The sequence below is a fragment of the Salvelinus alpinus genome, chromosome 6, assembly GCF_045679555.1.
Source record: "Salvelinus alpinus chromosome 6, SLU_Salpinus.1, whole genome shotgun sequence".
Lineage (NCBI taxonomy): Eukaryota > Metazoa > Chordata > Actinopteri > Salmoniformes > Salmonidae > Salvelinus > Salvelinus alpinus.
Window position 1 is genome coordinate 53,622,544 of NC_092091.1, and position 25,993 is coordinate 53,648,536.

General features: G+C 42.9%; 1 protein-coding gene across 1 annotated transcript in view; it reads left to right on the forward strand.

Annotated features, from left to right (window-relative positions):
• The first annotated feature begins 9,668 nt into the window (after window positions 1-9,668).
• The window catches only part of LOC139578895 (neuromedin-K receptor-like), a 37,124-nt gene continuing 20,799 nt past the window's right edge, over window positions 9,669-25,993 (forward strand). Inside the window, exons 1-3 of the mRNA XM_071407022.1 lie at window positions 9,669-10,357; window positions 17,161-17,349; window positions 20,064-20,214. Coding sequence (XP_071263123.1) covers window positions 9,984-10,357; window positions 17,161-17,349; window positions 20,064-20,214 — 714 coding nt within the window. The 5' untranslated portion in view covers window positions 9,669-9,983. The remainder of the gene's footprint in view (window positions 10,358-17,160; window positions 17,350-20,063; window positions 20,215-25,993) is intronic.

A 25,993-nucleotide genomic window follows, 5' to 3' on the forward strand; every position in this document is an offset into this window, starting at 1 on the left:
TCGAGCTTCTACTTCTAAAAATGCACCTTTCCAGAAACAAGTCTCTCACTGTTGCCACTTGCTATAGACCTCCCTCTGCCCCCAGCTGTGCCCTCGATACCACATGTGAATTGATTGCCCCCCATCTATCTTCTGAGCTCATGCTACTAGGTGACCTAAACTGTGACATGCTTAACACCCCGGCCATCCTACAATCTAAGCTTGATGCCCTCAATCTCACACAAATTATCAATGAACCTACCAGGTACAACTCCAAATACGTAAACATGGGCACCCTCATAGATGTCATCCTAACTAACTCGCCCTCCAAATACACCTCTGCTGTTTTCAATCAGGATCTCAGTGATCACTGCCTCATTGCCTGCATCCGTAATGAGTCTGCGACCAAACAACCACCCCTCATCACTGTCAAACGCTCCCTAAAACACTTCTGCGAGCAGGCCTTTCTAATCGACCAGGCCGGGGTATCCTGGAATGACATTGACCTCATCCTGTCAGTAGATGATGCCTGGCTATTCTTTAAAAGTGCCTTCCTCACCATCTTAAATAAGCATGCCCCGTTCAAAAAATGTAGAACTAGGAATAGATATAGTCCTTGGTTCACTCCAGACCTGTCTGCCCTTGACCAGCACAAAAACATCCTGTAGCGTACTGCATTAGCATCGAATAGCCCCAGTGATATGCAACTTTTCAGGGAAGTTAGGAACAAATATACACAGGCAGTTAGGAAAGCTAAGGCTAGCTTTTTCAAACAGAAATTTGCATCCTGTAGTACTAACTCCAAAAATTTCTGGGACACTGTAAAGTCCATGGAGAATAAGAGCACCTCCTCCCAGCTGCCCACTGCTCTGAGGCTAGGAAACACTGTCACCACCGATAAATCCACTATCATTGAGAATTCCAATAAGCATTGCTCTACGGCTGGCCATAATTTCCACCTGGCTACCCCTACCCCGGTCAACTGCCCGGCACCCTCCACAGCAACCCGCCTAAGCCCCCACCATTTCTCCTTCACCCAAATCCAGATAGCTGATGTTCTGAAAGAGCTGCAAAATCTGGACCCCTACAAATCAGCCGGGCTAGACAATCTGGACCGTCTCTTTCAAAAATTATCTGCCGAAATTGTTGCAACCCCTATTACTAGCCTGTTCAACCTCTCTTTCATATCGTCTGAGATTCCCAAAGATTGGAAAGCTGCCGCGGTCCTCCCCCTCTTCAAAGGGGTGACACTCTAGACCCAAACTGCTACAGAGATTTATCAAATCGCGTCAGTGGATGGCCGATGTCCTTCCATTAGTTCATGCGCGCAACACTGGTAGCTAGACATTTTCTTTCTCTCCAGTATTGAATAGTTTACAGTCCGGTTGAAATATTATCGATTGTTTATGTTAAAAACAACCTGAGGATTGATTATTAAAAACGTTTGACATGTTTCTACGAACTTTATGAATACTATTGGAATTTTCGTCAAGCCTTGATGACCTGCCTAAGGCTGTGGAATACTGAACATAACGCGGCAAACAAATTGAGTTTTTTTTATATAAAGATAATCTTTATCGAACAAAAGGAACATTTATTGTGTAACTGGGAGTCTCGTGAGTGCAAACATCCGAAGATCATCAAAGGTAAGCGATTAATTGAATTGCCTTTCTGACTTTCGTGACCAATCTACATTGCTGCTAGGTGTTCTTAATGTTTTGTCTAGTACATTTACATTTACATTTAAGTCATTTAGCAGACGCTCTTATCCAGAGCGACTTACAAATTGGTGCAATAGTGCATCTAACTCTTTTAAGGGGGGAGGGTTAGAAGGATTACTTTATCCTATCCTAGGTATTCCTTAAAGAGGTGGGGTTTCAGGTGTCTCCGGAAGGTGGTGATTGACTCCGCTGACCTGGCGTCGTGAGGGAGTTTGTTCCACCATTGGGGTGCCAGAGCAGCGAACAGTTTTGACTGGGCTGAGCGGGAACTGTACTTCCTCAGAGGTAGGGAGGCGAGCAGGCCAGAGGTGGATGAACGCAGTGCCCTTGTTTGGGTGTAGGGCCTGATCAGAGCCTGAAGGTACGGAGGTACCGTTCCCCTCACAGCTCCGTAGGCAAGCACCATGGTCTTGTAGCGGATGCGAGCTTCAACTGGAAGCCAGTGGAGAGAGCGGAGGAGCGGGGTGACGTAAGAGAACTTGGGAAGGTTGAACACCAGACGGGCTGCGGCGTTCTGGATGAGTTGTAGGGGTTTAATGGCACAGGCAGGGAGCCTGTGCCATTAATGGATTAGGACCTGCGCCGCTTCCTGTGTGAGGCAGGGTCGTACTCTGCGAATGTTGTAGAGCATGAACCTACAGGAACCGCCTTGATGTTAGTTGAGAACGACAGGGTGTTGTCCAGGATCACGCCAAGGTTCTTAGCACTCTGGGAGGAGGACACAATGGAGTTGTCAACCGTGATGGCGAGATCATGGAACGGGCAGTCCTTCCCCGGGAGGAAGAGCAGCTCTGTCTTGCCGAGGTTCAGCTTGAGGTGGTGATCCGTCATCCACACTGATATGTCTGCCAGACATGCAGAGATGCGATTCGCCACCTGGTTATCAGAAGGGGGAAAGGAGAAGATTAATTGTGTGTCGTCTGCATAGCAATGATAGGAGAGACCATGTGAGGATATGACAGAGCCAAGTGACTTGGTGTATAGCGAGAATAGGAGAGGGCCTAGAACAGAGCCCTGGGGGACACCAGTGGTGAGAGCACGTGGTGCGGAGACAGATTCTCGCCACGCCACCTGGTAGGAGCGACCTGTCAGGTAGGACGCAATCCAAGCGTGGGCCGCGCCGGAGATGCCCAACTCGGAGAGGGTGGAGAAGAGGATCTGATGGTTCACAGTATCAAAGGCAGACGATAGGTCTAGAAGGATGAGAGCAGAGGAGAGAGAGTTAGCTTTAGCAGTGCGGAGCGCCTCCGTGACACAGAGAAGAGCAGTCTCAGTTGAATGACTAGTCTTGAAACCTGACTGATTTGGATCAAGAAGGTCATTCTGAGAGAGATAGCAGGAGAGCTGGCCAAGGACGGCACGTTCAAGAGTTTTGGAGAGAAAAGAAAGAAGGGATACTGGTCTGTAGTTGTTGACATCGGAGGGATCGAGTGTAGGTTTTTTCAGAAGGTGTGCAACTCTCGCTCTCTTGAAGACGGAAGGGACGTAGCCAGCGGTCAAGGATGAGTTGATGAGCGAGGTGAGGTAAGGGAGAAGGTCTCCGGAAATGGTCTGGAGAAGAGAGGAGGGGATAGGGTCAAGCGGGCAGGTTGTTGGGCGGACGGCCGTCACAAGACGCGAGATTTCATCTGGAGAGAGAGGGGAGAAAGAGGTCAAAGCACAGGGTAGGGCAGTGTGAGCAGAACCAGCGGTGTCGTTTGACTTAGCAAACGAGGATCGGATGTCGTCGACCTTCTTTTCAAAATGGTTGACGAAGTCATCCGCAGAGAGGGAGGAGGGGGGTGGAGGGGGAGGAGGATTCAGGAGGGAGGAGAAGGTGGCAAAGAGCTTCCTAGGGTTAGAGGCAGATGCTTGGAATTTAGAGTGGTAGAAAGTGGCTTTAGCAGCAGAGACAGAAGAGGAGAATGTAGAGAGGAGGGAGTGAAAGGATGCCAGGTCCGCAGGTCCGCAGGGAGGCGAGTTTTCCTCCATTTCCGCTCGGCTGCCCGGAGCCCGGTTCTGTGAGCTCGCAATGAGTCGTCGAGCCACGGAGCAGGAGGGGAGGACCGAGCCGGCCTGGAGGATAGGGGACATAGAGAGTCAAAGGATGCAGAAAGGGAGGAGAGGAGGGTTGAGGAGGCAGAATCAGGAGATAGGTTGGAGAAGGTTTGAGCAGAGGGAAGAGATGATAGGATGGAAGAGGAGAGAGTAGCGGGGGAGAGAGAGGGACGGCGCGATACCATCCGAGTGGGGGCAGTGTGGGAAGTGTTGGATGAGAGCGAGAGGGAGAAGGATACAAGGTAGTGGTCGGAGACTTGGAGGGGAGTTGCAATGAGATTAGTGGAAGAACAGCAAAGTAAAGATGAGGTCAAGCGTATTGCCTGCCTTGTGAGTAGGGGGGGAAGGTGAGAGGGTGAGGTCAAAAGAGGAGAGGAGTGGAAAGAAGGAGGCAGAGAGGAATGAGTCAAAGGTAGACGTGGGGAGGTTAAAGTCACCCAGAACTGTGAGAGGTGAGCCATCCTCAGGAAAGGAACTTATCAAGGCGTCAAGCTCATTGATGAACTCTCCAAGGGAACCTGGAGGGCGATAAATGATAAGGATGTTAAGCTTGAAAGGGCTGGTAACTGTGACAGCATGGAATTCAAAGGAGGCGATAGACAGATGGGTCAGGGGAGAAAGAGAGAATGTCCACTTGGGAGAGATGAGGATCCCAGTGCCACCACCCCGCTGACCAGAAGCTCTCGGGGTGTGTGAGAACACGTGGGCAGACGAGGAGAGAGCAGTAGGAGTAGCAGTGTTATCTGTGGTAATCCATGTTTCCGTCAGTGCCAAGAAGTCGAGGGACTGGAGGGAAGCATAGGCTGAGATGAACTCTGCCTTGTTGGCCGCAGATCGGCAGTTCCAGAGGCTGCCGGAGACCTGGAACTCCACGTGGGTCGTGCGCGCTGGGACCACCAGGTTAGAGTGGCAGCGGCCACGCGGTGTGAAGCGTTTGTATGGTCTGTGCAGAGAGGAGAGAAGAGGGATAGACAGACACATAGTTGACAGGCTACAGAAGAGGCTACGCTAATGCAAAGGAGATTGGAATGACAAGTGGATCGATAAACTCACACAAATGCTTGGATTGCTTTCGCTGTAAAGCATATTTTCAAAATCTGACACGACAGGTGGATTAACAACAAGCTAAGCTGTGTTTTGCTATATTGCACTTGTGATTTCATGAATATAAATATTTTTAGCAATTATTTTTGAATTTGGCGCTCTGCAATTCAGCGGTTGTTGATGAAAATGATCCCGCTAAAGGGATCCGTGCGTCAAGAAGTTTTAACATCACCTTTTCTTATGTGAGGAGAATCACATGTTTGATTCTCCTCAATGTGAAATTGCAAGTTCACGTGTGTAAAACAATCACGTGAAAATCACATTTGCAGTTTCATTTGCAGTTTCATTTGCAGTTTCCATATGAAAACCTCACGTTCACATGTTATTCTTGTTTTTTATCCTGTTTTCCGGTTTGTGCATATGATTACGTTTTAAAAATCTATATATAGCATGTTTAACTAAACTGTGTTGAGTTTCCTGGTCATTTTGGTGTATAACTTATTTGTTTCCACAGGGTGAAAAAATTGTCAGATTTTCCCATTTGCAGTGCATTCAGAAAGTATTCAGACCTCTTGACTTTTTCCACATTTTGTTACGTTACAGCCTTATTGTAAAATGTATTAAATTGTATTTTTTACTTATCAATCTACACACAATACCCCATAATGACAAAGCAAAAGCGGGTTTTTAAACATTTTTGCAAATGTATTAAAAATGTAAAACTGTAATATAACATTTACATATTCAGACCCTTTACTCAGTACTTTGTTGAAGCAACTATGGTAGCGATTACAGTCTCGAGTCCTCTTGGGATATGACGCTACAAATTTGGCATACCTGTATTTGGGGAGTTTCTCACATTCTTCACAACAGATCCTCTCAAACTCTGTCAGATTGGATGGGGAGCGTCGCTGCACAGCTATTTCAGGTCTCCAAGTCCCTACCTCTGAAAACATTCCCACAACATGATGCTACCACCACCATACTTCATCGTAGGGATGGTGCCTGGTTTCCTCCAGACGTGACGCTTGGCATTCAGACCAAAGAGTTCAATCTTGGTTTCATCAGACCAGAGAATCTTGTTTCTCATGGTCTGAGTCCTTTAGGTGCCTCTTGGCAAACTCCAAGTGGGCTGTCATGCCTTTTACTGAGGAGTTGCTTCTGTCTGGCCACTCTACCATAATGGCCTGATTGGTGGAGTGCTGCAAAGATGGTTATCCTTCTGGAATGTTTTTCCATCTCCACAGAGGAACTCTGGAGCTCTGTCAGAGTGACCATCGGGTTCTTGGTCACCTCCCTGATCAAGGCCCTTCTCCCATGATTGCTCAGTTTGGCCGAGCGGCCAGCTCTAGGAAGAGTCTTGTGGTTGAAAAACTTATTCCATTTAAGAATGATGAAGGCCACTGTGTTCTTGGGGACCTTCAATGCTGCAGAAATGTGTTGCTACCCTGCCCCTGTCTTGGACCTCTACGTACAATTCCTTTGACCTCATGGCTTGGTTTTTGCTCTGACATGCACTGTCAACTGTGGGACCTTATATAAACTGGTGTGTGCCTTTCCAAATCCTGTCCAATCAAATGAATTTACCACAGGTGGACTCCAAGTTCTAGAAACGTCTCAAGGATGATCAATAGAAACAGGACGCACCTGAGCTCAACTTCGAGTCTCATTGCAAAGGGTGTGAATACTTACACTACCGGTCAAAAGTTTTTCTTGATTTTTACTATTTTCTACATTGTAGAATGATAGTCAAGACATCAAAACTATGAAATAACACATATGAAATCATGTAGTAACCAAAAAAGTGTTAAACAAATCAAAATATATTTTATATCTGAGATTCTTCAAATAGCCACCATTTGCCTTGATGACAGCTTTGAACACTCTTGGCATTCTCTCAACCAGCTTCATGAGGTAGTCACCTGGAATGCATTTTTCTTAAGTTAATTTGTGGGAAAAAAAACCTGTTTTCACTTTGTCGTTATGTGGTATTGTGTGTAGATTGATGAGAGAAAAAAGTATTTAATACATTTTTTAATAAGGCTGTAACGTAACTAAATGTGGAAAACGTCAAGTGGCCTGAATGCTTTCTGAATGCACTGTACTTGAGTGTAGCTACGCTAACTAGCTAGCTCACTTTTGTATGAGTGTATTTACATGTGCACATATGAACCACGCTAATGATATGTATTTTAGAAGGTTACTTTTTAAGAAATGTGTATCTAGTGGTCGCATGCTAATTGCTAACTGCTAGCTAGCTTTGTGATAGGCGACGGCTAGTCTTCCATTTCGTCCAGGCTAGCTATTTTTAGCTTCTGTTATTGTTAGCTATCCATTGTTTTTTTTGTTATATTTAATATTCAGGCATAAAATGGATTTGAATGTATTTGAAAATGTGTGTTTGCTACTGGAATTAATGTGACAGATACTTTTCTACAAATAAATAATTTTGAATTATGGCTGTCAGAATTAATCTGTTAATTCAAGTTAGTTAGTGCTAAGCGATAAGTGCTTTTTGAAGTCGGCCCGGTTTCGGTTCGATTAAAAGAAAATAAACACGGTATTCACATTTTTTTTTTTTACATTAAATGCCCTATGCATTACGTGGGTTGAATGCTGCAACATCACATAATGTCACGTTCTGACCTTTATTTCCTTTGTTTTGTCTTTATTTAGTATGGTCAGGGCGTGAGTTGGGGTGGGCAGTCTATGTTTGTATTTCTATGTTTTCCTATTTCTGTGTTTGGCCTGATATGGTTCTCAATCAGAGGCAGGTGTTTTTGTGTTGTCTCTGATTGGGAACCATATTTAGGTAGCCTGTTTTGTGTTGGGTTTTGTGGGTGGTTGTCTTCAGTCTTCGTGTGTCTGCACCAGACAGAACTGTTTCGGTTTTTCACATTTGTTGTTTTTGTATTTTGAGTGTTCACTTTTATTAAACAAGATGAACAATTACCACGCTGCACATTGGTCCTCTCCTTCTTCCACCGACGAAAGCCGTTACACATAATAAAACTATTATTAACAGTCCCATGATGGTAGTGACTGCACATTACTGTCTGCTTATCAACCATCATTTATTCAGATGACTTTACTTTAATAAAAAATGTCAGTTGTGTATATTACATTTGTTTTAGGCCTGTTTGATGACGTTATTTCATTCCAAGTCATCATCTCATCTCTATAGAGATGCTTCCTATGCTGCCTGACAAAAATGTCCTATTTTAGTAGTTCTTTAAAGGAAATACTTTTATGACTGCTGAATACCAACTATCATTTTTAGATCAAGTCATTTCAGGTAGAGATACCTCACGAAGCAACTATTCTATCCCTCTCGATTGAGCTTCTTCTCTCTGTCTCAGACTGGACAAGTAGGGGCGCAATGGATTATGGTCATTGTAATTACTTGCTCACATTGTATATAGACTTATTTTTCTACTGTATTATTGACTGTATGTTTGTTTTACTCCATGTGTAACTCTGTGTTGTTGTATGTGTCAAACTGCTTTGCTTTATCTTGGCCAGGTCGCAATTGTAAATGAGAACTTGTTCTCAACTTGCCTACCTGGTTAAATAAAGATGAAATAAAATAAATAAATAAAATAATTACTTACCATGTTTTCTGGGCTAAACTATGTAGAATATTGGCCTTTTGGAAACTACAACTCCCTACTACATCGCACAGTTTGGGCTTGATCTGATTTATCTCTTGAGAAACTGCGCATTGCGGTCACTGAAAAAAAAACTAGCGAAATGGAATTAAAATAATAGAACCGACATCGGTCCATTAGTTGTTTAAAAAACAAAAAATAACCAACATTTCGGGTAATTGCTCAGCACTCAATTTTAGTGCACTCTTTTTTTTATCGTGATTAATCACATGGTCTGAAAGCATTTAAAAGACACTGAAAACATCCAAAATACATAATCTATAGAGCAAAAAACAATGATGCAATGGAATTTTTTTTGACATTGAGTCTAAAGAAAGTGTGCTTTATCAATTTACCAAAATTTGCAAACAGATACTTTACACAAAATCAAGACATATTCTTGTAATGCTTTTGATATAAAAAAATCTTAATTACAGCTCAATTCGAGCAAATTCTGAATTTGGAATTAACTCCATTAACTCCAATACAGTACATTGGAAGAGAAACCCAGTGGGAGACCTGGGTGCTAATCCTGCCATTTACAAAGCACATACAGTATGTCAAATTTAGAATATCACATGTGAAATGTTGGGAAACAACCTCTGAGTCATGTGAAACTTCACAGGTGTCCAAAAATCATCTGTCTGATTGGTGACATTTTTCACATGTGATTTATTCAAACATATGTGTTCATACCTGTATCTGAAAACCGCATGCATTTTTTTCCTGCTGATTTTGTTGACGTTATTTTTGTAAGGCTTGGGCTACATCAACCTAACATGAGATGCATGCCATCATGCCATGGTGGAAACATTTAAGGTATATGACTAAAAGGCTACTGTTTGCACTTAAACATTAAACATATCTCTCAAAAGTAAATATTTGCAAAGATATCAGTAACAAATCAAAGCCCTAATTGTTTGACAGAATTGATCAACTGTGGTAAGAAGATAAAACATGAAAAATATGGATATGCTGTCTGATATTTGAATGCATGCGGGGGATTCCCAAATATTCAAACATCATGTTGTCACTGGGGATTGTGTTTTTAGGTTTACTGAGTGTAGGCAGACGCCTGATCCGACCTATTTGTCCCGCACCGAGTTTAAAATTAGCAGTGCCAGAATCAATCGAGTTTTCTAGCCTATTTGTGCCAGCTTCTACTGGTGGTACGTCATTATATGCGCGCACAGTTTATACTGCATATGCTTGGGGGCCCCGCGGTGCCATCGCGCTCACATTCAACAGGAGGCAAGTGGTGGATGCGGATGGAAACTTATACTTCGTATTTGCCATCTTCACCGAAGTAGAGGCATGCACTCAAAGCTAAAATTCTAAATGGGATGCGTTCAGGCGACTGCGGTGGAGTCGAAGCTGACAGGTCTTTTTATTCAAAGTTGAGATAATTTTTACTGGCGTATTGCGGAGAGGTGCGTTGCGCGCGGTGGTGCAGCTATCTAATCTTCTCTAAATATCTACTCTTCTCTAAAGATTTCAAGGACACAGCCTGAAAAAACTACTTATTCCACAGTAGGAAGTGACAATTGAAGTCACAATGGCAGCCGTGGCACTCAATGGATCGAACATAACAACGGGGAACTTTACGAATCAGTTTGTTCAGCCGCCTTGGCAAGTTGCCCTGTGGTCGGTCGCCTACAGCTCCGTTTTGGCGGTGGCTGTGTTCGGAAACCTCATTGTCATATGGATCATTCTCGCCCACAAACGAATGCGGACAGTCACCAACTATTTCCTTTTGAACTTGGCATTTTCGGACGCATCCATGGCCGCCTTCAACACATTAATTAATTTCATATATGCTGCCCACGGAGACTGGTACTTCGGAGAGGCTTATTGCAGGTTTCACAACTTTTTCCCCGTCACCTCCGTGTTCGCAAGCATCTATTCGATGACTGCAATTGCCGTTGATAGGTAGGCAACTGATGCTGATCATGCCTACTTTTTAAATCAATAATGGTATTTATGTATTATGATTAATTATGAATTATTATGATGGTGATCTATACACTTTATTATTCAGCACTTCTCATGATTCTTTACAAGCATTTTCCACCAGTAAAAAAAACATAGGATTCACTCTTCATGGTGATGCTGATGAGGTTGTAGGGGACTGGTATTCTCCCCCCACCCTCCCTCCCCCATCTCCCTCAAGTAGTTATTGAATGGAGATCACACACCATGGCTGCATTTTTTCCAGTTTAAGGAAATGTATGTTTCTTTGTTCATTCTATCTAGGCAGTAGGTTGTGTGTGTGTGTGTGTGTGTGTGTGTGTGTGTGTGTGTGTGTGTGTGTGTGTGTGTGTGTGTGCACACCTGCATGTGTAGGATGACAGTGTGTTGTGTGAGATACAGTGTGTGTGTGTGTGTGTGTGTGTGCATGCCTGTGTGTGTGTGTGTATGCCTGTGTGTGTGTGTGTGTAGGGTATATATTGTGTGTGAGCGTGTGTCTGTGCATGCATGCATGAATGTTAATTTGTGTGTGTGCATGCCTACGTGTGTCTATGCTGGGGAGGGCAGTCTATTGCATGTGTAATCATGAGTTTGCGTGTGTCCAATGATGCGTGCCTGTGTGTCTGTGTATGTGGATGCCTGCGTACATGCATGTGTGTACATTTATGCCTTTGAAAAGTGAAAAAATGAAAAGATAAAAAAAGATTAGTAACCGTGAAATTAGCAATGCTTTTCATCTTCTTGATGGAGGTCAGGGGAGGTGAAACATATTCTTAACTTACCTTGGCAGTCATATCAAGAGACATGGAATATCCAGACTACTGCCACCTATCCAGACCATCAGAGCACAGCTGTATTACAGGTTCTATGTTGGAAATGTCCTTGTGATTCACACTGTAAATCTAGACGGAGCCGGTGTCAGGTTTCTGTAGCGTGTTCTGGCATATCAGTAACTGCAGGTTTGTCTGCTACACTATAGCCATCGGGCATCTGGTATTGCCGTCAGTCATCAGCCATTGGGGGAATGCTTCCTTTGAAATCACTGAAAGCTGCTATACTGTCCATGTTGTGCTCGCGTTGCGTCACGTCCAATGGCAGCGTCCAAGCTCAAGAATCTCTGAGGTTCAGTTCTCGATGGCTGACACACGTGTTAATTCTATCTTGTGAATCATCATTAGAAATAAAGTTGATTTTGGTTGCATATGGCCTCCACTAGACACCATTGGTTATTTTACTAAGATTTATGAAGCCAAGAAGATACTGTCGAGAAGAAACTCTAGCTAGCTACATAGATTACTTTTCACATTGTATACAAAAGCAACTTGTGTAATTAGAGGATCATTTAGTACAACCACTAGCAACAATTTAATGAGTACTTGTGAGAAACTGGACTAAAGCTATTGCATATAACTTATGCATAATCAATGAATATGGTACGATAAGGAAAAATGGAATAAGGACGCTCTTCCCCTCTTCCCCTCTGCTCCTCTGCTCTCAAAACAACACGCTCTGTGTAGCAGGTAGAACGTCACATTGACACAACACTGATGGCCTGCTTGCATGTGGGGTGGCAGAGTACTGTGTGTGTGTGTGTGTGTGTGTGTGTGTGTGTGTGTGTGTGTGTGTGTGTGTGTGTGTGTGTGTGTGTGTGTGTGTGTGTGTGTGTGTGTGTGTGTGTGTGTGTGTGTGTGTGTGTGTGTGTGAGTGTGCATGCCTGCGTGCACGGGCGATCATATGCTTGCATCTGTGTAGGGTGTGGCAGTTTAGCGTGTGTTTGTGTGTGTAGGTATGACCAAATAGAAATACAGAAACGCCAGTAACCACTCTTCACTGGGCTTTACTTACACTCGAGGAAAATAAAACCTACATTTGGACAACACCCCTAATTACAGTCGTTTGACAAATTGGCACAAGCCCGCACTATTATTGGACATTTTTAGACACTAATATCTTATTTATGGCGTCTTCAGGGGGTGTCACTGGGGAAGCCTACACACATCCATTCCGGTGATGGAGGTGCCTCTGAGGGTTGTGTTAGTGTGCATCCACTTCACATCAGTTGACCGTTCAGAGAAACGCTACCCATTAGATAAATGTGTAGTTAAATATTGATAGTATGCTTGGATCTGCGCTGCCTTGCCAACTCCTATGGTCATTATTATGCCTTGTCATGCCAATACATGGCTTGATTATGATCATAGGAGCTGGCTATAGCACAAACGAATCTGGTGTTAACTATGAAGTGCATTGATATACTGTGTATGCACTGTATACATAGAGAGTCATCTCGGCTCTCTTATTTCTATAAGAAATTGATTGGTTGATTGGTTGCAGTGAATTTAAATGATTCACTAATTTGACAGCAGATTGATTGGAATTGGCATTTTAACTGAATAGTATTCACTCAACGGGGTGTCAGTCAAACACTATGAGTTGCTGTCCTACTGTTGACACCATTCTCCGATAGTCTGCTAAAGAGATGAGACAGACAAGACAGGACTTGTTGTTTTGACCTCAAAGTGAATTGTTTCCCGACACCACAGGCCTGAAGGGTTGTTTATACCCTAGTCAAAGCCAGATGCCAGACTTGGTTTGTAAAAATAACACACACACGCATAGACACACACAAGAAACACACACACACACACACATACACACACACACACACACACACACACACACACACACACACACACACACACACACACACACACACACACACACACACACACACACACACACACACACACACACACACACACACACACACAAGCACTTCCATAAAAGGCATGCATGTACACACACACACCCTTGCATCAAACACAAGTGGCTTGGCACACACAAAACACAGACACACACACATCCCCCAATGACTCTCTTGTCACTTAATGAGATTATCATTTCAAATGGGACTCTGGCTGATTTGATATTGATCAATATCCCCATGTTACATTATATACTGTAGAGCTATGGTGTGATAATGGAGGAGAAGTAGTGAGTGTGAGCCACTGGTATCTCCTGCAGGGCTGCGACAACACAAAAGGAGCACCCTTTAGGCTCTGCTCTCCATGACCTTCCTGCAGCCGAGGCAGACAATTCCATATTTTTAGGTGTCCCTTCAATTTGATCACCCCATGCCAGAGATGAAGAGAACAAGAGGACCAGAGAACATAGATTTGACCCAGATTGAAAGACATAACCTCCAGTCCTACTTGTTGCATGGCTGAACTGATGTGCAGCGCAATTCAGACAGTCTGTCGCATTGGAAATGGCACAGGGTTGCAATGTGGTGGCCAACCGTAAATGTGCCCCCCTTCTATTAAGGGCAGAATGTGCCCCCATTCCACCCCTCCATCCCTATTTCATGTGGAAGTAAAACGAATTTCCTGTGTGAACAGCACTTCAGATAAGACTCCTACACACACCTATTAAAATAAAAACGGCAAGACATCTTCCCACACACACTCACGTTTAGCGGGAAGAGTGTGACGAGGTGCCAGTCTGTCAGCGAGTGTATTCTTTGAGATGGGACTGATTAGATTTACCATTGTTGGTAGTTGACACTCTTCAAGCAAGTCCCTCACTTCATTATTTTTCGTTATTCTTAGACGGTCATGTTAGGCACAGCAGCCCATAACTGATGTTACCGGCTGAGACTATGCAAGTTACAAAATCATTAAAGTTCCAATGCAGACGTTTTTATCTCAATATCAAACAATTTCTGCATAAAAATTAAGTACCTTACTGTGATTGTTTTCAATTAAAATAGTCAAAAAGAAACAAGAATAGCTTCTTAGGAAAAAGCAATTTCTCAAGTACGTTAGCTGGCAGAGAGGTGGTGTCACCAGGCAGGATAAAACTCCATCCCACCAAAACAGGCTGAGTTTAGGCGATCTTTTCAAACAGCTCTTACACTTAAAGGTCATTATCATAATTTTCACAATTTCACAGTATCATTCCAACCTCATAGTGTGGAAATATATATAGAACACAGATAAATCCAGTTTTTGACTGCACTGGGCCAACTTCTTTGGGAGTGGGGGGCAGTATTGAGTAGCTTGGATAAAAAGGTGCCCAGAGTAAACTTTCTGCTACTCAGTCCTAAAAGCTAGAATATGCATATGATTAGTAGATTTGGATAGAAAACACTATGAAGTTTCTAAAACTGTTTGAATGATGTCTGTGAGTATAACAGAACTCATATGGCAGGCAAAAACCTGAGAAAAAATCCAACCAGGAAGTGAGAAATCTGAGGTTTGTAGTTGTTCAAGTCATTGCCTATAAAATATACAGTGTCTATGGGGTCATATTGCACTTCCTAAGGCTTCCACTAGATGTCAACAGTCTTTAGAACCTTGTTTGATGTTTCTACTGTGAAGGATGAGGGAATGAGAGCTGATTGAATCAGGGGTCTGGCATTAGCTGATCACGCGTGCTCACGTGAGAGTTAGCTGCATTCCATCGCATTTCTACAGACAAAGGAATTCTCCGGTTGAAACATTATTGAAGATTTATGATAAAAACATCCTAAAGATTGATTCTATACTTCGTTTGACATGTTTCTACGAACTGTAATATGACTTTTCGTCTGAACCTTCGCCTGGACTTGCCCGCGCCTCGTGAGTTTGGATTGTGTACTAAATGCGCAAACAAAAAGAAGGTATTTGGACATAAATTTTGGACTTTATCGAACAAATCAAACATTTATTGTGGAACTGGGATTCCTGGGAGTGCATTCTGATGAAGATCATCAAAGGTAAGTGAATATTTATAATGCTATTTCTGACTTCTGTTGACTCCACAACATGGCGGATATCTGTATGGCTTGTTTTGTTGTCTGAGCGCTGTACTCAGATTATTGCATGGTGTGCTTTTTGTAAAAATCTGACACAGCGGTTGCATTAAGGAGAAGTGGATCTAAAATTCCATGCACAACACTCTTTTAGCAATGTTTATTATGAGTATTTCTGTAAATTGATGTGGCTCTCTGTAAAATCACCAGCTGTTTTGGAACTATAGAACATAACGCGCCAATGTAAACTGAGATTTTTGGATATAAATATGAACTTTATCGAACAAAACATACCTGAATTGTGTAACATGAAGTCCAATGAGTGTCATCTGATGAAGATCATCAAAAGGTTAGTGATTCATTTTATCTCTATTTCTGCTTTTTGTGACTCCTATCTTTGGCTGGAAAAATGGCTGTGTTTTTCTGTGACTAGGTACTGACCTAACATAATCGTTTGGTGTGCTTTTGTCGTAAAGCCTTTGTGAAATCAGACACTGTGGCTGGATTTACAACAAGTTTATCTTTAAAATGGTGTAAAATACTTGTATGTTTGAGGAAATGTAATTATGGGATTTCTGTTGTTTTGAATTTGGCGCCCTGCAATTTCACTGGCTGTTGTTGAGGTGGGACGCTAGCGTCCCAAATATCCCAGAGAGGTTTAATGAATGAAATGCTCAAATTCTTTCATTGCCAATTTTGTGATGCAAAGGGAGAGTAAGACATTTTGGAAGACTGATGTGTAGGCTACTGCAGGATTTTCACCCTCTACCCTTTTCATGCATTACTTCCACCCTTTATTCCTTTTATTGCCTAAAGAAATTACGAAATGCTTCATTGCAAGTATCAATTTTGGTCTTGGCGGCCCTTGGGTATTGCTTTCGCCTAAGAAAAGACCTCAGGAAAACACCATAATGAGATGTCTGTGATGAAATACAATGAAGCCCTGAAAGAGCAGACCCCTGCGTAGTTCGGCTCTTTTAATCAACCAGTAGCACTGTACGTACACACACACACGCACACGCACACGCACACGCACACGCACACGCACACACACACACACACACACACACACACACACACACACACACACACACACACACACACACACCTGGACTACTACTGAAGTTAAATTGACAAATTCTGAATTCCTCTCATCTCAATACCAGGGCCCAAGTGCCACTCAGACTAAATGCCAAGTGATTACAGACGAGTTAAGGGACTGCACGGACTGCTCTCTAGCGACGGCCCTTTGGGGGATTTCGGACTGTCATTGAGGTGGCAGCCAGGGCTCTGAAAGTTATCAGAAACAGAGTCCTGAAGGGAACTTGTCTGTTAGCGAGGCGCTTCATTCAAGGATAGGAGATGATAATTAGCATTAGCATCAACGAGCCGTGGCTCTCAGTAATGGACAGTCATAAAGCGAGGCAAATCAGAGGACACAGCAGCATAATAAAGTGTGTCCCCAGGCTTACAGTGTGTTTAGAGTAATCTCCCACTAATTTGGACGATCCATTGTTTCAACTTTGTCCGTGGCTTTGTTCTAAAGCATCTGGTTGGATATGAATGAATCCATGTTACAATAGAGACCGCCAGACCTCAAGTGGAACATCTTTGTGTTTTGGAAACACAGAAGACCAAGACAGGAGCAAGGTTGCAGTCAATTCCTTCTCAATTCAGTACAGGAATTGAATTAAATCATTCAAATTGCATGTCAAACATGTTATATAACCTTCACACATTCATTTATGTAATTTGCCACTACAAAAACTAAATTAATGAATTGGACTTCCAATTAATTCCCTGACTCCTAAATTAAATTAATGAGCGGACTTCCTCTGATTCAGAGGGGCTGGGTTAAATGCGAAGACACATTTCAATTGAATGCACTCAGTTGTACAACTGACTAGGTATCCCCCTTTCCCTTTCCTTATGTTTGACCTTCAACCCCATTTCGACATCTTGATCCCTGCAGGTACATGGCCATCATCCACCCTCTGAAGCCACGGCTGTCGGCCACAGCCACCAAGGTGGTGATCTTGTGTATCTGGGCGCTGGCTGTGGTGCTGGCCTTCCCCCTCTGCTTCTACTCCACCATCCGCATCCTGCCCCGCCGGACCATCTGCTATGTGGCCTGGCCCCGCAAGGAGGACGACCCCTTCATGTGAGTAACGGCACCTTTAGCCCAGTAGCCTCCTTTGTAGACTAGCCTCCTTCAAGCCTTATACAAAATATACAGTATATACAGTTGAAGTCGGAAGTTTACATACACCTTAGCCAAATACATTTAAAATCAGTTTTTCACAATTCCTGACATTTAATCCTAGTAAGAATTCCCTGTCTTAGGTCAGTTAGGATCACCACTTTATTTTAAGAATGTGACATGTCAGAATAATAGTAGAGAGAATGATTTATTTCAGCTTTTATTTCTTTCATCACATTCCCAGTGGGTCAGAAGTTTACATACACTCAATTAGTATTTGGTAGCATTGCCTTTAAATAGTTTGACTTGGGTCAAACGTTTCGGGGAGCCTTCCACAAGCTTCCCACAATAAGTTGGGTGCATTTTGTCCCATTCCTCCTGACAGAGCTGGTGTAATTGAGTCAGGTTTGTAGGCCTGCATGCTCACACACACTTTTTCAGTTCTGCCCACACATTTTCCATAGAATTTAGGTCAGGGCTTTGTGATGGCCACTCCAATACCTTGACTTTGTTGTCCTTAAGCCATTTCCCCACAACTTTGGAAGTATGCTTGGGGTCATTGTCCATTTGGAAGACCCATTTGCGGCCAAGCTTTAACTTCCTGACTGATGTCTTGAGATGTTGTTTCAATATATCCACATAATTTTCAATCCTCATGATGCCATCTATTTTGTGAAGTGCACCAGTCCCTCCTGCAGCAAAGCAACCCCCAAACACAATGCTGCCACGCCCATTCTTCAAGGTTGGGATGGTGTTCTTTGGCTTGCAAGCCTCCCCCTTATTCCTCCAAACGTAACGATGGTCATTATGGCCAAACAGTTCTATTTTTGTTTCATCAGACCAGAGGACATTTCTCCAAAAAGTACGATCTTTGTCCCCATGTGCAGTTGCAAACCGTAGTCTGGATTTTTTATGGCTGTTTTGAAGCAGTGGCTTCTTCCTTGCTGAGCGGCCTCTCAGGTTATGTCGATATAGGACTCGTTTTACTGTGGATATAAATACTTTTGTACCTGTTTCCTCCAGCATCTTCACAAGGTCCTTTGCTGTTGTTCTGGGATTGATTTGCACTTTTCACACCAAAGTATGTTCATCTCTAGGAGACAGAACGCGTCTCCTTCCTGAGCGGTATGACGGCTGCGTGGTCCCATAGTGTTTATACTTGCGTACTATTGTGTGTACAGATGAACGTGGTACCTTCAGGCGTTTGGAAATTGCTACCAAGGATGAACCAGACTTGTGGAGGTCTACAATTTTTTTTCTGAGGTCTTGGCTGATTTCTTTTGATTTTCCCATGATGTCAAGCGAATATGCACTGAGTTTGAAGGTAGGCCTTGAAATACATCCACAGGTACACCTCCAATTGACTTAAATTATGTCAATTAGCCCATCGGAAGTTTCTAAAGCCATGACATCATTTTCTGGAATTTTCCAAGCAGTTTAAAGGCACAGTCAACTTAGTGTATGTACATTTCTGACCCACTGGAATTGTGATGCAGTGAATTATAAGTGAAATAATCTGTCTGTAAACAATTGTTGGAAAAATTACTTGTGTCATGCACAAAGTAGATGTCTAACCGACTTGCCAAAACTATAGTTTGTTAACAAGAATTTTATGGAGTGGTTGAAAAATGACTTTTAATGACTCCAACCTAAGTGTATGTAAACTTCTGACTTCAACTGTATCTTTAAAGTTTATTTGTTTATTGGATAGAGAGAGATAGAGGTGAAAGGTAGGAGAGAGAGTGCTGAAAAAGCAGTATGTCAGATTTGAACTCATGTTGGCCGCGGTACATCGTACCAGGCCACCTCATTCTAGACGTCTATACGACTACTTCACATGAGACACGTTTAACACCCGTTTAACACCAGTTTTACATGGTTACACTTTATGGTAGCTTATGCATTATGGGATGCATGAATTGAGGAGCCAACTGAAGTGAGGAGGATATTCAACAACTCTTGGAGGACAGTGGAAGTTGATAGAAAAGCGTATTTATTGTTATTTCAGCCCGTGGCCTTCTTCAGGGATGCATATGGCAGCATTATGATGCATTATGGCAGCCATATTGTGCCGGAGCGCTCATCACACATTGGCTGTGACAATGGAAAGATGTGACTGTACCAGTTGAGATAGAGATGATTAGCTTGCCCTCTCTAGGCTAGCTTAGCATAGCCCTTCTTTTCAATCGTCTCTCTACCAGTCAATGTGTTATCTCACCTTATTCCTTTTGTTGTGTTACAGTATAAACGCGTCATCCTATTAGCACCTACAGTTGGCTTTTCTCTCTTCCCTTTGCTTTTGTCCTCTCTGGAAGTGCACACTGGTACTCTCTCTCTCTTTCTCTATCGCTCTCCTCTCTCTCTCTCTCTCTCCTCTCTCTCTCTCCTCTCTCTCCCTAACTCTCTCTCTCTCTCTCTCCACTCTCTTTCTCTTTCTCTCTCTCTCTCCTCTCTCTCCCTAACTCTCCCTCTCTCTCTCCTCTCTCTGAGATTTGAACTGCTCTTTTTATCATGTCTAGTTTACCTAACCCTTATTTTCCTCCCTCCTCTCATCCCTTACTTCTCTGCCCGCATATCCTCTTTAAAAATGGGCCAGAGCCATTTTGCTCATTGTTGTTTCTAATCAATCATCTTTGTTTACATTCTGGTTTTCTTCTTCTCCCTGTCGTGCCCAGGTTTCATATCATTGTGATGCTACTGGTTTACCTACTGCCCCTAATGGTAATGGGCATCACCTACACCATCGTCGGGGTGACGCTGTGGGGGGGAGAGATCCCGGGGGATTCATCTGACAACTACCACGGCCAGCTCCGGGCCAAGAGGAAGGTAAATCCAGAGCAGACCCTGGATAATAACCCACAACACAACAAACACAATGTATTTACGATGCTCTGTCAGTACCACTGACCCAGAAAAGGCATCTCTGGTTCTGGGGTGACAGCGCTTCAGGTCTCATGAACTTTAAGGCAGTAGCAATGCTATATACGCCATCCACTAGGATTTTCACAGACAGAGAGATTAATTATTGTGTAATGAGTTTTTGACTGTATCTTCAAAGTGCCCAAAAATCACTCAAGTGAGTTGGCAAAGGGTTAGTGTACTACGGCGACATACAATACATCAAAACACACATACTACACACATACTGTACTATGGGGACAAACTCAGAGTGTGTTTATAACACGATAATGGAGGATTTACTGTGTCTTTATGTGTTTCGACATTCACAATAACTATTACGTTACAGTCTGGGTCACCTAATCCGGCACATTGGTCAATCTCCGCAGAGGAAAACCTAGCAACACAACCTAATCGCTGCAACACAGCACAGACCTTTAAGTCTATGAAAAACGAATTTGAGACGTTAGTTTTTTCTGACTCGTGGTCGCCGTTCCTCCGTCGACCTTGTTTTTTTGACGTAGTTGCTTTTTGACATGCAGCGCTAGCTTTGAATGCTAATGGACTCCCGAGGCACTGTGAGCTTGGCCCGCCATCTCGTACTGATGTCAAAAGTCAACACTTGGATATACTCTCCGGACTGTCTACTCTGTGAGTCACAGGCATACTCAGACAGTCAGAACAGTTGACTTGTCAGTGTTGTTTTCTGGTTTTGAGAATAAAATGTGCTTCCTAAGAAAGTAGTTGTGTTAAACAGAAACCGGAAAAATTAATTGGAAACTGTCCCAGATTGTTGGTACACACTCCAATAAACAGATTACATTTTCTTTGGGATTTTGACCCATTTTCTCTCTAGAAATTTGTGCCAATGCGATTCAGTATCGACCACAGTGGGTGGATCAGGCCCTGTCCATCCTGGCAGTAAGACTAAGAGGCTCCTTAAAGGGGGAATCTGGGATTCAAACAACAGCAAAGCTGTCACCCTACCACTTTTTTGCTAAACAGCTAAGGTATGGGGCTGGATAAATGTAACCACTCTCAAATTCATAGATGAAGATATGGATGCAAGAACTGGCCATCCATTTGAGTTAAAACATGTTTGTACTAATTCCAGATTGCCCCTTTAAACTGGGAGCCCTGCTGGGTAAATGGCCTTAGGCCGACAGGAAATATGGGAGATGCACCTCCACTGGGAATTAATATGAGTGATAAGGATTGGACTGGAGGCACTAGAGTGTCCACACTCTACAGACCACAGAGACAAGAGAGATGGAGTGTGAAGTTGGCTAAAACACGAACGGACTGGAGCACCATGCTAGGCTATTGTATGTGAAGAGACCTTTCTATGTATCAGAACAATACCTCTGGATAAACCATAGAGTTTCAACAGTGAGAAGGTCACCTCCACCCCCAGGCCCATATTCATAAAGCATCTCGGAGTTGGAGTGCTGATCTAGTATAAGTTTTGCCTGTAAGATCACAATGAACTACATGGTAACTTTACATGAAGTAAAGTAGTTGGGCTTGATTTAGCTCTTTAAAAGTATTTTTGTGGTAGTGGAAGAAGTTTTACTTTACTATTTAAAGCAAAGCAGTTACTGTACATATAGTCAAAGTTAAATGTAGAAAGATAATTGGTCTGATTACTTTGATATACTACTATATATCAATCGTATTACTTTGGACTGTGCGGCAGTTAGATCACACATTTAATCAGAAATAACTATACTAGGACTACTACACTTGTATACACTCTGCTACTAGAACACGACAGTATATGTAAACTGTAATAATAGAACACAGAAGACAATGAGGCATTGCTTAAGTTTTATACAAATAAACCCCCCAAAAATCACTATGTATTTGGATGACAGTCCTCTCTGGACTGGAGGGAGATCAGTTGGAAGAGGGACCCACTGGCCAGAAAAGGGGAACCCCTTCCCTCTGAGCAGCTTTAAACCCAAGGGGGACACACATGTTAACTGAGCATAGCATACATAGGGCCCTATAAATCTATTTTATTTTTTGCCTGATTCGTCTTGTTTCTTCCCATATTCCGTCTTCTCCAATTTGTTTTTTCAGGTTTAATTTCCCCCTCATTTTTTTGTAAGTTTTTGCTCTCAAAACCACACTTTGTAAAGAGAAAAACAACACAATTGGATGTTCTAAGTCCACAACAATGCGTAAACCACATCAAGGGCTGCTTTTGAGGTCTGGAAAAAATATACATTTAGATTTTGGGTGTGTTTTGCAAGAGTTTGCTAAACAAATGGCCATTAGATTGATATCATTCTACCAGGTACAGTATGCATAGGCCACCTCGTAGTTAACATTTCATTGAAAAGGTTTTTCATTTCCACCAGAAGTAGTTTATCATTAGCATCATCACTATTGGCTACACAAAGTGTAGTCACACACACACACACACACACACACACACACACACACACACACACACACACACACACACACACACACACACACACACACACACACACACACACACACACACACACACACACACACACACACACACACAGGGACATTCCTGTGCCGTTTCAGAAAGTTGCAGGAAAATACAAATCACTGATGCTGACTGACTGAACCGAACTCTCCTTCATATTAAAATGTCTATGTTGACCCGTGTAAAAACTGAAAGAAGTTTTCACACGCAATAAAAAACAATGGATTTTTCCCCCCCCTTTAGCCTAAGTATCAGATTCTAGTGTGTTGTTATCCATAAATTGACAGTTGATATTCGTGAAAGGAAAAGTGTTTTATTATGCCTAAATAGATGTTGGAAAAATATATATCTGCAGGTTTATAGAACAAAACAGCTGCAGATTAGCAGCAGCATGCGGATGTGTGTGTGTGACTGTGTGTCTTGTCCTCCAAACTTGGAGGGCAAGCTGGCAGACAAGTTTGCTGTCACTCAGTCCGCATGCAGATCAGCGTTTCTTCTTCTTTCCCTACTCTCACTTCGCTTGTTAGATACAATTCACATTGGTAGCTGCTAGCAAATGTCCTCGCCTATTGATTTATCATAGTAGCAGGCTGACAGGAGGCCGCAGTAATTTAAATGATTAGACCGACACATGCGATCAGAAGTGATTAGGTGAAATATGAAGCGAGTGAACGGAAATGGCTTCCATCTATCCAATCAGGGTAGCAGGATCAATGTACAAACCACTCTTCTCTTTAAAGACAGGAAAACTAGCCAGTTGAGTAGCATGGTGTACGATTCTGAGAAGGAAGACGACGCGCTCTTGGCTTGGCTGCCTCCTTGTAGCTTATTTCTTGGTGTTCACAATTCTTCATCATCATTACACTATTGTTCTAAATTCAATCACTCTCTTCACCCTCCTCATGGTTTTTGCCTTCGCTGTCCCATGGGCTCCTCTGTGTGTGTGAGTATTAATAGCAACGGCTCTGTTTGGGACCTCAGTGAAGAGACATGAGAGAGCTGTTAGCTGACGTTAGCTAGCTACTTTACATCACTTTAAACTCCGACAAACTGCTGTAACTTTTGATTGTTAGCAGATATTTTTGTTACGATTTGAATAGTAGAGAAGTAGTGTAAGATTTCATATGTTCTAACTTTTTGTCGAACTTGTTGGGAAAGTGGGTGTCACGTAAACGTCTCTCAGACCAAAGATGTTAAATTGAGGTGAAGGAATGGTTCTCTCATCTTTCAAGTAAAAAACAAACATGGCGGCGCGCACAAACTACCCATCGTCGGATAACTTTAGATTACTACAAAGTGTTTTACTCAATTATTTCGATCAATGGTGAGCTCACCCGTGACGTGATGAATTATAAATAGTAATTCCTATTGCCTAATTCATATTGTGGTTTCTGTCAGCCGAGAGTTATCTAAATATGACTGCTGGTGTTATGTTAATCTTTTCTCAGTTAGCGCTAGGACACATGTAGCCTACATTTTGCGGTTTGGAGGAGTGTGTAAGGCTGTCTCTACTTCTCTGAATGTCTGAACATTACATCCCAAAATAAACTGGTCACATTCAGGACATAACTTTGTAAGGACTGTGTTCGTGCAAAATGTTTCTGTGAAAAAACAGTGTGGCCAGCTCAAACTCTGACTGTTGCATCAATCGAAACTGGACGTTCTAAAGAAGCATTCTAATCACACCGGTTTGAGCGTACGCTGCAGGGACCACTGTAGAATGATCACACCTGTTTGTTGGTACGTGTGAAAAGGTTAAAAAGTATAAAATATATTTTGTTTATTTAAAAAAGTAGAAGATCAGCACTCCTACTCTGAAACGCTGTATAAATACGGGCCCAGGTGAATGGGGTTCAGATAAGGTTAGGTGCTCAGTCTGAGTAGGGCGTTAGTGGCCTCAGGTACTGTTCTGCTCTGTCAGGCCACACTGAGCCTAGCTTAGCGCCAGCACTGTTTTCCTCTAACTTTCTTATTTTCCTGTTTTCCAAAATGAAATCCAAATTTGCTTGAGGAGTAGAGAGCACTGTATTGTCATAATCTGGATCCATTTGATGCGTACAGACTGTATTATCTTTACAAGCTTAAGGTACTGTTAGGCGAATGCCTGAATCATGAACAATTGTGGGTGCACCCATGGTGGTGATCAATAGGGACTGTGGATGTTCTTTGGGCATAAAACATATATTGAATTGAACTGGCGCGGTCTAAAGGACTCCTCTATTCTGGGTCATTCTCTAGCTAGAGGACTCCTGATATCCAGGATTGATAAGTATAATTTTTGTCTTTATATTTTGTTGTCTGGTACTGTCTTTTTTTAACTGTCGTTCTGCTTTAAGTGCTGCCTGTCTTCCCAGCAGCCTACTTGGTGGTTAATGTGCAGATGATTGTTGACCCGTCAACCAGGATTAAGGGGCAGGGCAATTTGTGACTGTTGTTGTTTTGGTAATCAGTGGATGTATTAGAGGGGGAGTGGTTTCTCCTCTCCTAGGCAATTCGTACCGACTAGGAGGTATGGTCTTCACCTTTGCAAGGCAATTAGCAATTAGTATTAGTTCTCCAGTCTCCCCTGTTTCCTCAGCGGCAGCTGAAACCGATGATCTCGTTGCAAAACTAAGACCATCACCGAAACAAAGACGGTTCTGCAGAGTTGTTTGAGGTAGGAAAGAGAGGAAGGCTCCACACCACTCTCTCACTTGAGTATCTTACCTAGTTATTTTCAGACGTGTGTGTTTTTTTTATACCTGTTCACTCATCTCACTGTAAGCTGTCCAGATCCTCCCCACCCCTTGGCTGCAACCCTTCAAATTTAGTGTACCCTGTGTGCACAACCCATGTGGAATTCCTGGTCTCTGCCGATCTGCTGTCAAAAACGCAGAGTTCATCTCAGCCTATTGTGCCCTTCAGTCCCTTGACTTTTTGGCCCTGACGGAGACATGGATCCCCACAGAGAATACTGCTACTCCAGCTGCTCTCTTCATCTGACTATGTTTTCTCTCATAGTCTGAGAGATTCTGGTGGTGGCACAGGGCTACTCATTTCTCGTAAGTGGAGGTTTTTTATTTTCTCCCTCGCTCATCTACTCATTTGAATGCCATGCTGTCACTGTAACTTGTGCACTCAAGATTGACATTGTTGTCATCTTTCATCATCAATGAGCTTGACACCTTGATAAACTAATTTCCTGACAATGGTCACAGCTCTTTGTACTTGGCGACTTCAACCTCCCGACATCTGCCTTCAAAT